The sequence below is a fragment of the Thunnus thynnus genome, chromosome 20 (assembly GCF_963924715.1).
Source record: "Thunnus thynnus chromosome 20, fThuThy2.1, whole genome shotgun sequence".
In the NCBI taxonomy this organism is placed as follows: domain Eukaryota; kingdom Metazoa; phylum Chordata; class Actinopteri; order Scombriformes; family Scombridae; genus Thunnus; species Thunnus thynnus.
In genome coordinates, this window is record NC_089536.1 from 13652638 (window position 1) to 13667580 (window position 14943).

At 39.9% G+C, this 14943-nt stretch overlaps 1 protein-coding gene across 2 annotated transcripts in view; it reads right to left on the reverse strand.

Moving 5' to 3' along the window:
* ccdc186 (coiled-coil domain-containing protein 186) overlaps positions 1-14499 on the reverse strand; it is a 34297-nt gene extending 19798 nt beyond the window's left edge. Inside the window, exons 1-10 of one of the 2 annotated variants that reach the window (XM_067575613.1) lie at positions 14304-14499; positions 11653-12676; positions 11093-11219; positions 9421-9549; positions 7001-7213; positions 4751-4870; positions 3921-4025; positions 3113-3211; positions 1134-1220; positions 896-1038 (exon numbers count right to left, since the gene is read on the reverse strand). In XM_067575613.1, coding sequence (XP_067431714.1) covers positions 896-1038; positions 1134-1220; positions 3113-3211; positions 3921-4025; positions 4751-4870; positions 7001-7213; positions 9421-9549; positions 11093-11219; positions 11653-12656 — 2027 coding nt within the window. In that variant the 5' untranslated portion in view covers positions 12657-12676; positions 14304-14499. The remainder of the gene's footprint in view (positions 1-895; positions 1039-1133; positions 1221-3112; positions 3212-3920; positions 4026-4750; positions 4871-7000; positions 7214-9420; positions 9550-11092; positions 11220-11652; positions 12677-14303) is intronic. The other variant, XM_067575614.1, reaches the window with a different exon arrangement.
* Positions 14500-14943: the final 444 nt, after the last annotated feature.

Sequence of the window (14943 nt, forward strand, 5' to 3'; positions counted from 1 at the left end):
TCTTTCCTACTGAAGTTTAGTAACAAGATCCCACTGTACATCTGAGATATATGTATTGTATTCCTTTTTCTGACAAATGCAATCAGTCATTTTAAAATACACGTGTATATTTTGCTTATACGACTTCACAGTGCAGCTAATTATGATATTTGATCATGACAACTATTTCCAACTTATATTACCTTTCCAAAAAAAGACTGGGATTGGAACAGCCCAAAATAGTTCACTGTAGCCCGCAGAATGAATTTGCTGTATTCATTCATTGTAAAGCATCAGAAAAGTTTACAAGAAAAAGTAACAACTTCTGGAGCTTTCAGTACACTCAACATTTCTGGAAGACAGGATATAGGACTATGATTTCAGACCAGTGATGCTGAAATTCATAATAACGTCAATAATAATAAACATGCCGATCTAATGTCTCACATTAGCGTCTGGTTATTACATTACAGTGAGTTTTACTGAGACTTTCTGCCAGTGAATGTTGACATTTACAGGCAGCGAAGGCTGTGCTCACACTGCAGCACACTTGCTTGAAGGAAATTACAAATGTCACTTATTTATGTAGTAAATATCTTGTTAAAGTGTCACTTAATTTGTTTTACACTTTTCTCTATCTTCTGATAACAGCACTAAATGATGAGGTCATCATGTCTTGTTTTCCATTCAGTGATTTACAGCAACACATTAGAACAAAGTACAAAAAAAGCCTTTGTTAATATGCGTGAAAGCGCAAATTTACAGTCCATTAGTCATTTCCTTTAGATACTGATCCCATGCGTATCATTAATTTTGCTCTTCAGCATGTGTTAGTGTATACCATTACGCTTACTGCTGCAGTGCGTCTGTGCTTGAGCTTTTAATGTAAGTAGTGCGAGTGTGTGTGCGTTTCTACCGTTCTTGCTGATCCTGGAGTGCAGTGATCTCTTCCAGCTTTTCTCTCTGGCGACCAATCTCAGCTTTCTGCCTGTTGATGATCTCTCTGTACTTTGACAGTTCGTCCTCCCAGCGTGGACGCTCGTCCTCCAGACACTTTAACTACGGAGCAAAACGCAACACAAACTCATTCCGCTAATGAGGAGTGGATATCACGTACACACACAGATGTTAAAACACTGAGCGTTATGTCAAACCTTGGTGCGTAGAGTATTGAGCTCATCCATGCCCTCTTTGTAACTCCTCTTCAGGTCCTCCAGCTCTTTGGCCTTTACTCGGTGGACCTGCCGGATGCATTAAGGTATAAATTAGATATTAATCTATAGTTTCTACTTTGAGTCTACTCATAAAAGGGGTTTCTGTCTCTCAACTTCTGAATCCTACTTGTAAAAGGATATCTAATGCTAAAAAGGGTCCTTCACTGCCAATGCTGATTGTGATGACAGTTAATATACAGTAAATTACCAATTCAGTTCAGTGGTTTTAAACTTCAACTTGAACCTCAATCACACTTAATGAAAACAGAGAAATGAAAGAAAAATCTTACATTTGCATCATTTAATTGCAAATACATTTCTGGGCAATCTGAGTGTTGCATTCATTAAATTAATTTTGTTATGCACTCATTAAGCACATTAATGGTACCAGTGCTAGTCAACTTTTCCAAGAAGCTATTAGGTATCCAAGACAACATGTGGGTAATGGAGATGGCAGCAAATACATCTCCCCCCCCATTCATTTATCCCTTCCCATCTCATTTCAATGTTAAAACCCAAACAGTAATGGAAACTCAACTGTTTAGTTTACATTATTCATAACTGAGCTGCGTCACCGCTTGAGCACGACACACATCACAGAAACTAACGTAGGCTTGGACCAATTTACTCATCAGCAGGGCCAGAATGGAGGTACTACATGATAAAAACTGTCCTACAAACAAAAGTATCAGATATTGATCAGCAATGTACTGTATATAACCATTGGAAATTTTAATTGGATAACAGGAAATCTGACATAACAGACCTAGTTAAGTTAAAATATGAGTTTTTATGTCTAAATATGAGATTTTTGGATAAAAATGTGATGGTGTCAGTCAACAGGTGGAACATAGCTAATTCCAGGTTGCTGTATTTTTAAAAATGGGAACTTCACTTATGCTAATAATCTGTTAAGATGGACTGATTTTAACTAGATATAAATGTTTACTTTTTATGAATAAGGTAAAAAATACAAGTATTGGTTTGTGTCTATGAAGGTAAGTGTATCAGCTTCAGCACAGAGGTAAACGTTAGGCTGTCTGTTTTATGGGCAATCAAATTTTATAAGATTTAATAAGATAAAATATTTAGGTTGAAATTATTACTAATTTCAACATAGTAGTATTATTAGTATATTGTGTTGAACAAGCTCACCAGAGGAAATTCCTAACAACGTTAGTTGTAATGGTAATTAAGTTAACTCTAAATTCAAATCCTTTGCATTTAAGACAACTTTTAAAAAGGTCATATATTTGTGAAATTTTAAACATTTTAAGACATCTGAAAGGCTTGTAAACACCCTGGATGAACCAACAAGACTGTGGAGTGACGGCAAGACATGGGTGATGCTCACTGGGTTGTTGTTCAAACGAGCAACTTCATATTGATTTCTAATCAGCAAATACATGTTTCTAGGCCATTTATTTTTAAAGTGTGATTCCCCTTAGAATGGGGCAGAGGAGGAAAAACAGGCCATTGTGTTTGGATTGAGTCCATGTCTGTGCTTGCATGCATGCAGAGCTTATGTGCCAGTTTGTTACTCATTCCTAGTTAAGGCAATTTCACCTCTCAAACTGATGAAAACAGCTGAAAATAAACATTTTTACTTCAACAGCTGGCATTGAGCCCATCAATAACAGACTGAATAATGGCCAGGCATTGCAGAATTAATGGCAAACCTGCATAACTGATCATTTTGTATATGTAATGGTCTGTCACGTAGATTAAAATAGAAACAAAATTCACAGACAAGTATTTCTGCAGACATGAAGCAAACATATAATCTACAAATGTTATTTTTGCCTTAGCTTCAGTTTGGTCCATTATTAAAAATGGTCGGCCAAAGTGGGCGCTGTATGAGAGAGCAAGTGGTTGAATTCATGAGTATACATGTGTCTCTGTGTGCGAAGCTGTGTCACCTCTAATTGGTCTGTTTGTTCCTGCTTGTGTTTCTCCAGCTCTCCTTTGGTCTCTCTCAGTTTAGCATCCAGTTCATTGGACTTGAGCTCCTCCGATTCCTGGAGGACAGAAAGGTTACCGATTTAAAAACAAGAGGAAGAAGCAGAGCGAGGGAGAAAAAAAAAACAAAATAGAGGGACTGATGAAGAGAATACTAGCTTAGTAGAAAGAAAGATTTTTAAAAGATCAGACATGGGAGAAAGGAAGCAACTACTTATTTCTACACCTACAATAAGATAGCTTATCTTTTACATTTTTAGATCTTGTTTTATGCTGGCATTGTTCACATTGTAATAACACACTGCTGGTGAAAAAATACAGCAACTCAGACTAATCTTCCCACCACAGAGAGAAAACTCCGGCAGCTCTTTGCCACCATCCTAAGGTATAAATGAAAACTACCGTTCCTAGGATTAGATTTTCCTCATCGAGTAGCATCATTTCGTATTCTGTTTAAAAAAATTTACATGCAAACAGACCATTTATATGAGAGTATAGTATATGATAAAGCTAAACATTTTATCATCTGTCACTGACTAAACAGATTTGATAAATGCACTTTTTTGACCAATAGGTTGGTTGATATGGGAGTAGACTAAATGAACAAAGACTCTCAAGTTGTTACATCTCCAAAATACACATGAATCTACATCTACATCCATGTCATGCACACAAACTCGAACATACACTGTGTTTCTAGGACAGATACTTCAAATTTGCTCACATTCTTGGTCAAACTAATACGTCTATGTGATAAATATCACAGACCTGGTATGTTCGGATCATGTCCTGGCAGTTCTTGCGGATCTGCTCAGTCTCTTCTTTGGCCTGGGCCAATTTGGACGTGGTCTCCCTCAGCTTGTCTTTAGTCTCCTGCACATAGATATGCTTTTGTGAGTTTAAAATATATGTGAAATAAAAAGGGCATATCACTTCAGAGCAAAGCCACTGGAAAGCCATAACGATTGATTGTTACAGGTTTGCTCTTTGTGAGTTCTGGCAGATATACCCAGTATATATATATATATACTGTGTACACACACACGTGTATGGACAGATTGATTTATACACACATCAGCCACACAAATCAAACCAAAAATGGTTCCTGTGGGCTTGAGAAACTACTGAGTTGTTGCTTTTTTCCCCTCCGTTTCTCCGTGTATTTGCTTGGGGGCAGTTAAAAATAAAACCATTACTTTGTAATAGACATTTTCAAAAATAGCTACAATGTTAATAATGATTTCCTCGCAGGATCATTACTGTGGCATTTGCACCCCATTTCATTTAGCCCCTGAATCAAAAGACACATCTAATCTTTTTTTTTTTTATGAGGCAGCTGCAAATAAAAATGACTGAAGGGGATGTCATTTGTTTACTGGAAATACTTAGCGGGCACAAGGATGTTTTCTAGACTAAATGAAGAAAAACAACATTAACCTAAAATTTATATACGTCATTTAAAAATGATACAGGTAATGTTGTTTGATCCTGTTCTATTGAAAGAAATGTCTGCTTAATCTCAACACAACTGCTTTATTAAGAAAAGATTTGACTAAAATAAGTTTAAGACAAAATCTTTATATATATATTGCACTTACCTTGTGGGCATCCGCCTCACTCTTAAGCTTGTTCTGAGCCCATTTGACCTTGATAAGATGCGAGTTGATCTCTTCCTTCAACTTTTCCACCTCTCGAGTAAACCTACTGACCTCCCCTTCCTGAGAAGACAAGACAGATGTGATTCACTAACCTGTTATAACAAGTTTATACATTTAAAACGGTACAGTTGTTTAGCTGTTAAATGTGTTTTGCAAAATGATCTACTCAGAAAGTAAAATAACATGCACTCACACATACAACACAGCTGTAGAGAGAGAATATTAGAGAAAATATTACTGCTCTTGTTCAAGGATTACGAGATACTTAACAGCTTGTCATGGCTGATGTTTCGCCCCTGCTGATTTCACAACATTCACACAAAACACACACACGTTCAGACGCACAGCTGAGATAAGACTCAAACCAAAGTAACAAAACACTAGCAAGATTAAATCTGTGTATGTTATAAATATAAAAAAGAAAAACACAAGAACAGTAAAACACAAGCATACGATTAAAAGACCGTATAAAAGACATGTATTTATTATTAAAATTAACTTAAAATCAGCACATCAGGGCTGTATAATGGAAACAAGACTAAGACTAGCTGTCAGGTGAAAAAGTCAACTCTGTAAAAATGTGTCTTAAGACAGGATTTGAAAGCAGAGACAGTGTCAGCAGATCGAATACTAACTGGAAGACTGTTCCTAAGCTGAAGTGCCTGTACAGGAAAAATCACCCTTTGACCTTAACCTGGACTCTGGAACAGCTGGCAGGCCTAACCCAACAGATCTAAGAGGCCTTTTTGGACAGTAAGGAGTTAAGACTTGGCATGTAAAGCCTTGTAAGTCATGATTTTAAAATGGATTCTAAAAGATATTGGGAATCAGTGCAAAGAAGCTTAAAGTGTGGTGATGTGAGAAGAGTGTTTGGCTTCAGTCCCGCACAGTCTGAAGCTGAGCTACAGCTCGGACCACTGAGGCAGGTAAACAAGGCGTTACAATAGTCCAGGCGTGAGGAAATGAAAGCATGAATAATTTTCTCTGCATTGCTAAGAGATAACATTGCTCTGATCTTGGAAAGATCAAAGAAGAGTTGGTAGGAACATGATTGTACCAGTTTTTTTTTGTGTTTTGCTCAAAGCTTAGCTCACTGTTGAAGATAAGACCCAGGTTCTTAGCAGTGTTCTTAATATTCAGGATAAGGGGACCGAGCAGCGTCTGGACTTGATCACGGAGGTGCTTAGGGCTTGATGATAAGCACCTCTGTTTTGTTAGAGTTTAACTGCAAAAAGTTTTGTGACATCCAGTCTCTCACATCAGCTAAGTAGCTCTGAAACGTTGCCAGCTTGTTGCTTTCGGAGTGTTGCATTGATCCTTGAGGGATGCTGCACGTTGTCTGTGCAGTTGAAGAGATGAATAAATCAACTGAGACATAAAATTTTCTATTTGACAGACAGGAGGAGAACTACTCCGAGGCTGTTCCAGAAATGCCCACCCAATCCTTAAGTCTATTAATTAGTGTAGTGTGATTGATGGTGTCGGATGCTGCGCTAAGGTCAATGCAGCACCAGACCAGAGCAGCGTCCAGAGTCTGAAGCCATTAATGTGTCATTTGTAACCCTTAGAAGAGCTGATCTGGTGCTATGTAGCTCGCAAAATCCAGATAGAAATTTCTCAAAAATGCTGTTGTTATTAAGCGTTTCCAGAAGTTGTTCTAAAATCAGTTTCTCAAGAATTTTGGAAATGTAGGGTAATTTTGAGATTGGTTGAAAAAATTTTAAAAACTGATGAATCAAGGTCTGGTGCTTTTATCAGTGGTTGAATACAGGTTATTTTAAAATAATCTGGGACACATCCAGAGCAAAGGGGGGGTGTTTTAAATTTGGAGCAGACTAAGGCCTATTTCTCCCATCAGTTCTCTGAAGAATTTAGCCGGAATGATATCCAGATGACTGGATGAGGGTTTCATGTGGGGCACAATGTCAGTGAGAGTTTCCAGTGTTCGTTACATCGAAAGTAATTTTCGTTGTAAAGTTTGTAAGTTAATGACAAACTAATGAACGTTTTCAATGTCTCTAGTGGCAAATGATGCTATATTCAATACCACATAAACCAAGTTGAAATGGATACATCTAAATGCTGATTAAATCCAGCTAATGTAAGTTTAGCTGAGTTTTTATTTCCTAATGTTAACGGTTTTCAAAATGACAATGTTACAACACAGCCGCACTTTGAGACAATAATCACCTTAGCATCATAAAGCTGCTGCAGCCGGCCTTTCTCCTGGGCCAGCTGGTTCCCTCGGAGGGCCTGGCGGTCCACCTCCTTGGTAGCCTCCCTCAGCCTCTTCTCCAAACTCTCCTTATCCCGCCTCAGGTCGAGGGCCTCCTTCTCCCCCCGCACGTATTTCATCACCATGGCCTCCTTCTCTTGGCGTGCCTCGTCACACTTCTTGTTGACCTGGGAGGGTGGTTTATATCATGAGATAGGTTTGTATCCATCCCCCCCACACTTTAGCCACTAAGCTGCTTGTATTGTTGGATCTGAGATTTTAAGAAATTGTTGTTTTCCTCAGGAATCTCTATAATGAGATGGCTGGGGAGAAGTATTTATGAGCTGCTTTTCCTGCTGCAACTGCAAACGTAAGTGGTGGAAGATGGATGGAAGGTCTCGGATTGCGTTGTGAATAGAAGGCAAAACTGCTGATTTACAGCTTGTCAAACATTTACAAATAGGGCAGACATTCAGCTTCCTTATTTCACCGTTCAGTGCAATAATGTGGTGTATTATTACTTAATTATTTAGTGCAAGGTCAGTAATGCTGCCAGTCTTTCTTAATGTCTGATAGAAATCCAAAAATGTCAAGACTTACTGCTAAAAGCATTGCAGACTAAATACTACTGCCACCACATGGAAAAAAAAGACATTTTAAAAGGGATCATATTACCAATGACGAGGCTCGTGTAGTTACATCGGCATCCTTGATCAGCCCAGTCCTTCTCAAAACCAGTAGCCGGTATACCTGCTGCACCGACACCTCATTCTCGACCTGGTAGTTCACTCACTGCTTTCCCCACTGGTCTAACACTTGTGTGTTCATTCCTCATGCCAACGAGATGCTCTCATGTGCCATTTCTCAGTTTGTCAGATAACCGCGTTATGCTCCAATTCCCAGTGTGCACTGTTCGCTCTAACAAGCCGGTGTTTCAGGAGAGCAAGAGGAAAAAGGTAGACAGTGTCCAAACGAGATGCTGTTTGTGCCTTTGTGAGTCACATTTTATTCACCAGGGGTCACAATGTGCTTTTTTTTTTTTTTTTAAAAAAGCAATACGTTAAAAAAAAAGGAAAAAATGATCAGTTAGGTGGCATAAAGCTTCTAGTCCATAATATGACCAACTGTTTCAAGCCTTTGGGGCATCAGCTGATTAGGACTGGGTCACCATCTTAATACAAGCTAGGACTGATAGAAGGGGAGAGCCGACTGAGTGCAAAATCTATCTCATGTTGCTCACTGAACAGTGAAATTAAAAATTGTGAGGTGTGACAAAACTGTCAAGAGCAAAAGTGCCCGACACATTTTCAACCAGGTGTGCAAACTACTGGATGAAAAAATATGCTTGCCTCCACTATTCGCTTAACAAGTGATTAAATCTGCAATAACAAGAGTTTTGCGAGCAAAGACCTTGACCGCTCCGCTGCTAGTTTTGTCCAAACGTCGGGATGATATGTGCGATACAGTATGCGGCACAAATAATGAAGCAGCTGTGGGCAACTGTAATTCTTGTTGTGGATTGTCACAGTGATTTAACGAGTGTGTTAGATTAGTAGTTCAGACTTTTTTTTATGCAAGGTGGTTTGAGCTACTCGCAGGCAGTGATGTTAATGTATAGTGTAAGTTTGAACTCAGTCTACACATACTATACAGATACTGTAGACAGAGATATCACAGGCTGCGGTCTGTCAACATATTAAACCACCACACAGCATACAAAACAGCTCAAGAGAACGCACCATCTTTACAGTCTTCCAGACAGAAATCCACTTTCCCATAAATGTGCGATTTATACAAATACACTTCATTTCTGTTGTTTGCGCGACGGGTGATGGAAAGCTTTTGAGAGCCGAGTGCTGTGTTGTGGTTTGAAATGTTTTCATTAACTGTCGCAATTTGCCGCTGTTCATTTCTCTCTCTGACAAGCCGCTGGCTCACAAGAGTATCTCTGAGCACAGGAACTGTAGCCTGAGCTCATGTCATCAATACATATATCAGTAACACTACCAGTGATTAACTCATTTCACCTGGAGGTAAAAAACACTGAACTATCCCTAAAAAGGTTTTGTGCATTTGCATTTCGTTAAGCTCCTTTCTCATCTTCACTGTAGCCTCTGCCAAGTAGCTACGGCTGTTATTTTATCTTTTTTACACATTTGACTGTGAAGATATGTAAGGGATCCTGAGCAAATAAAGATTTCAATTGGCATTTTGTTCATTTTTTAAAAGTGAAATCATTGCAAGCTAAGTGGAAAACTCTTTAGCCTTAGTTCAGCATAATAGAGGTATAGTAGCAGCACTAGCCGGACATGCAAAATAGGGGCAAACAGTGGCAGAAGTATTATGTGACCAGCTGATCAAGGAGTCAGAGTGTATCTGGGCCCCACAGTTATACCTGTTCAAGCCGGTAGGTCATTTCCTTCTGCATCTGCTGGAGGGCAGCCTTAGCAGCCTGGTCCTGATGAATCAGTTTGTCCCTAGACTCCTTCAGTTCTTTCAGCAGCTCCTCCACCCTGCCCTCCAACTGCAGACACACAAAACAAAAAAAGAGAGACACAAAAACACACACAAGGTGAGCAACTTGTTGGGCGACATCTACGCCTGGGCCACACCTGGGCTAACCTGCTACACAGGATGACACTTGACACACAAAATGTTGGAGGCAAAATAAATTGAGACAGCAGAGGAAGAGGAAGGAAACTATACTTTTTTTTAAAAATAAATTTCTGGAAAAACATGGGCATTAATAATAGACATTTAATTACCAATCCAAATCTAAAGGTTGGAAAAAAAAATAAAAAGGCTCATACGCATACATTGGGTGTATGCCACAAAATCCCTCCTACACTCTTCCATTGCTTGCACAATGCTTAAACAAATGCCACTTCCTCGACAGCATGAATCAATTACTGTTCCTCCTATGGCAACAGTGATGCTATACCCAGCCCAATGAATAGAGCTGTAATTATGTTTGTAATAGATGTAGCTAGATGTAAGTGTTGTAAATGAAAGGGTAGGAGACGCACACACACACACACACACACACAAAAAAGACACAAGACAATATTTAAAAAAAGGCACAGAATTCACACAAATGAATACAGCCTTTGATGCACATGTGGTCTGTTGAATGCTTGTAATCAGGACTCGGTGTCCTTTCCTTCTTCCCACCAGGCTGCTTTGTTTGACTTCTTTAATTACAAGCTATATGGGGCTAGCCTTCAGATTTAATTGAATTGGATTGTCACTGTGACCTGTGCTGCTAAACACTGTTTGTCCTCTGGATTGTCCTCTAATTGTACAACAGTCGGCAGAAGCCAAACTTTAACTTTTAATGGAGATATAACCGGTTCTCAATGTTTTTCCCCTCCATTTTTTTCCTGAATGTCATCATTTCAACATTGAACAATAATCCATCATATTACCTATCCAATAGCTGTTGTTGTTTTACTCAATTAAAAGCAAATTGATGTGGAGGGTGCAATTTTTGTATTTTTGACGCGGATATTGTATCAACAAACATTTTTGAACGCCAGTACTCAACCAAAAGAAAAAGAAAAAACAACTACAAGCAGGCATCTACATATTCACAGATAATAAAATGAGAAGCCGATTTAGCGATGGTCAAAAGCAATCATCTAATAAGTGATCAGAGTTTTATCAACTTTTGAGGTTGCTGTGTCTCTCCTTCCGTTAAGCTGTGACGGCCCCCAACAACCGAACATTATATAGCAAACATGAAAAAAAAAAGACAAAAACGCAGGTGTCTTATGATCACAATTAGCAGAAATCAAGATCCAGGAAAGGACAGGATGTCAGACAAAACACTGCAGTGGAGCGCTTCCTTGCTGATGGGAAACATAAGGTGGATAGGCTTCCATTGTTCTTGAAAATCTATTAAAAATAGCTCGCAGAGACGTGCTGCTGTAATGATGAACACAGTTCATCAGATTAGATTATAAACGCGTTACAGACCACGGGACACAGACAACATCATAAACCAGTCGATTCCACGTGTGATAATTAATAACCTGAGCATGGAGAGGCCATAAGAAAATGAAACCAACCTTTTTAATGGTGGCCATGTGCTGCTTTTCTGTCTCTGCCCTCTTTTTCAGCTCTTCCTTCATGGTGTCTTTTTCTGAACAGATACCCAGAATCAGCTCCTGATGTCTCTTGTTCTCCTCGAGCAACCTATACACACACACACACACAATACTAATTCAGGTCAAGTCCATACAAAGTACTGAAGAATTTAGACTATTGTTATTAAGGCCGAAATATAGGGCTGGACAGGAAAATATGCAGGCTGCCCTCTACGTAATTCATCCAAAAAGTCTAGTTTCATTACAGCAAAAAGGGCTTAAAACTAATTTCCTCCTGAGCCAGCTTAATCAAGACAGATTTCATACAAGTAAAGTGAGAGAAAAAAACAATAGCTATTAGCAAGTAGGTTAATCTCTTACTAATCTGGCCCATTACAGTGGAAGCTAAGTGCTGCACTAATGTGAAGAAGGTGGCCTACAACATCATTATCTGCTCTCAGCAGCAGACACTTCTAATAATCTATAATCTAATAACTGGCATCATTAGTTCAGCGATTTTAAGACACAACATAGTCGTTTACCTCTGAATAGCTTTTTCCTGTTGTGCGTACTTGTATTGGACACACTTCTCGAACACCACCATGCAGCCCTCCTGGTCTGCGGGGAGTCCATTGACAGGTGGGTTGCCTTTCCTCTCGCCTTCGCTCTCACCCTCAGGCAGCTGACACGCCAACAGCTCCGACTCCAGCTCATCCAGCAGCGACTCCTGCGACAGCGAGCGCTGGATCTGGGAAATAAGCTTTCGGCTGCAATCTGTGTCGTACGGGCTTGATGAGGAATGCGAGGGGGCTGAGGTGTTGGCACTGGTTTGAGGGCTGGAAGCGAGCGAGGAGCTGACGGTGTCGGAACTGGGAGTAGAGGGGCCGTTAGAGATCCCGGAGGTGGTTGTGGAGTCGGTGGGTGAGTTTTTGGAAGCCTTTTGGACAGAGGAGGATGACAGGCTCTTAACTAATCCGCTGTCATCAGCAGGTGGGGGCTCTGTGTAACAATTTGTAACCAAGACTAATGGCTGCTCATTGCTGTTTTGAGCGGTGGGATCAGAATCCTTCACTTCATCAAAAGTCAATAAGGTTTCTATTGCTCCTTCAAGAACAGCAGGAGAGCTTTCTACCACATCATCTAAAGTGGTGACTGGGGCCACCGAAGCGCCACCTGCCTCATTTGAAAGACTAAAAGGAGGTTTTCCTTCTTCAATGGAAACTGTACTGCTATCACAACCGTTATCAGCAGCCAGCTCACTCCCCTCTACCTGTTCCTGATTGTATGTTTGAGCATCTAGCTCCGTCTTTGTGTCCATCTGAACATCTGTTGTAGTCTTGATTAATTCACTGTCAAGCTGCACTTCATCCTTTGCCTGACTGCACTTCTCTGTCTCATCTGCGCCGCTGTCGGAGATCTGCTCCTCCTGTTCTACATTAGATGTGCTGTTGTGAAGCTGATTCAGCGGGGGTGATCCCTCTGAAATAGATTCAGCCTCAGATCCTTCCATCATGTGCGCATCTGAGGCAGGACCAGGTTGCTCCATGGGCCCTCTCTGGTTTAAATCTGTCAGAGAGAGAGAGGGAGAGGCAGACACAGGAGAGGGAGACTGAGTGGGAGGAATGACTGATATACTGTTTGGGTTTTCATAAATAGTGTAACATTGTTTTCCAAAAAACAGAACAGCCTTAAATTCCTGCATGTCATCAACAGAATATGCCCATAATATTTGCATGCTGTGGCTTCCTGGTCTTAAGGTACAATCTTGGCCTTGTGTTGCGCCAGGAAAAGCCCTGACAAGGCAAACAACAAACATGATATTTCCTCATGTTACTTCTCTTCTGACTTGCAAGTTTACCTCTTATCAAAAATAACTCAAAGACATGCCCCACATACACACACTCTTTTGCTTTGACTCACACTAGGAGGTGTGGTCCTGTCAACACTTGTGACGTAGTTACACCTGTAGGTATGTGGTGCAGAACGTAGTACAACCTAGACAGTTTTCAAGATTACTACATAGCTGCATCATCAAAATGTTTGGGCAATCCATTCAGAGATCATGGTGAAACACACTAGGTCAGTCTAAAAGAGAGGGGGTTTTATGATGTGTGAATTAAGTTTTGAAATATATTAGTATTAACTATGTCTATTGGCCTATAGGTATTAAAATCAATAGAGTGCAAGATGTCAAACCATACAAAGCGTCTCATAAGGGCTTGTACATGACAGCCCACATGGTAACTCTCAATACCTTGATGGTACAAGTTTCTGTTTCACTTTAACTTGGAGATATTAGGAATTTAACCAGCTACTAACCCTGTGCTCACTGAAACAGAAACTGAAAAGCTTAATAAACAAAGTAGCCCTGCCTCAGTTTGATTTATAGTCTTGGCTTGAACCTCTTAAAACACAGTTACACATTATTCACTTTAACTGAGGACAGCGCTGTCAGCATCTGCTGTGTTATTAACTGCTGAAAGATAACAGAATAACTTGAAGCCTTGTATAGTAAATATTTGAACATCTCTCTGTATTGTTGTCTTGGAAAATGATGTGTAATGATTAAGAAGACCCCTATCTCTGTAACAACAAGTACCCCCTACAGTACCATTTGTCCTACCTCTTTCAATACCATCTTATCTATACTGACTATAGTTGTCACCCTTTTGCCATATCACACAACTTAAAATCGAAATGTGGGAAACAGCTGCATACAGAAACACACTTAAACAGTGGATGCAAAACAGCTAACACATGCTATGGTGTCATGCCATAACACTGCCAAATAAGTTAAGGTAATAGCCTTATTTAAGAGACCCTGTAGGTGCCCATGCACCGGGATGGTTACTGTGTAGTTAGCAAGCAGCAGGCCGGTGCACCATTTGCATTTACTGCCGTTTTACTGGCACTTCGGTTCATTTCTTGACGTTAGCCCAACCAAATTATGTTGGTTTTAGCCTGCAGACGTGCTAGCCATACCTATCGTAAAACATATCAAACTAACAATAGCTGGTACAACTGGATTCACCCTGCACACTGACATATTGCATGGAGGCAGTGCTTGCTTTAGCTTGCGAAGCTAACGTTGATATGAGAGGCGCTAGCTCGCTTCAAGTGCAGCCAGCTAACACTTCAGCTAGCGTCGCTAACACTAGCATCTACCACAAATGAAGTTATTATCTTCACCTACCGATTGCGATAAATCCATGTGTATTTCAATTTGCCGTTAATCGGGGTAATGGTGAACTTTGAGCCTGCTGTCCGCCCAGCTGATCGCCCCAACAAGTCACTTTGATGTGACACATCAACAAATATGGCCACTGTGGGAGAAGAGATGAATTGATATGAACCAATGATAGCCCAGTGTTGAGTGACGTAGGTGTGACGTAGGCAAACGGCAGGTACTCCTCCACCTGTTTTTAAAAAAAACAGATGAGAAGCAATGAGTACCAGGGCTGTTTCTAGCTTTTTGGGGGTCCTATAACTTTTTTAAACACAATGTTTTGAATAAACTATACATTTATATACAAGAATGAACACAAAATTAAGTATTAAAAATTATAAAGTGACAATAGAAAGATCAAGATAAAAGTGCCAAAACGATTTCGCAAATCAGACAACCTAAGTGTTATTTATAGGGCCTAATGAAAGTGGCATAAAGATAAAGGTGCAAATGAACTATGAACAAATAACAAATTGCACACAATTATCACTATGAAGAATAAAACAGAAGACTTTCAATCATCATCATCATCATCATCATCATCATAGGACAGCTGCTGGCCAATCTCATGATTGAGGACACATGGTTACCCAAAGTGTCAATTTAT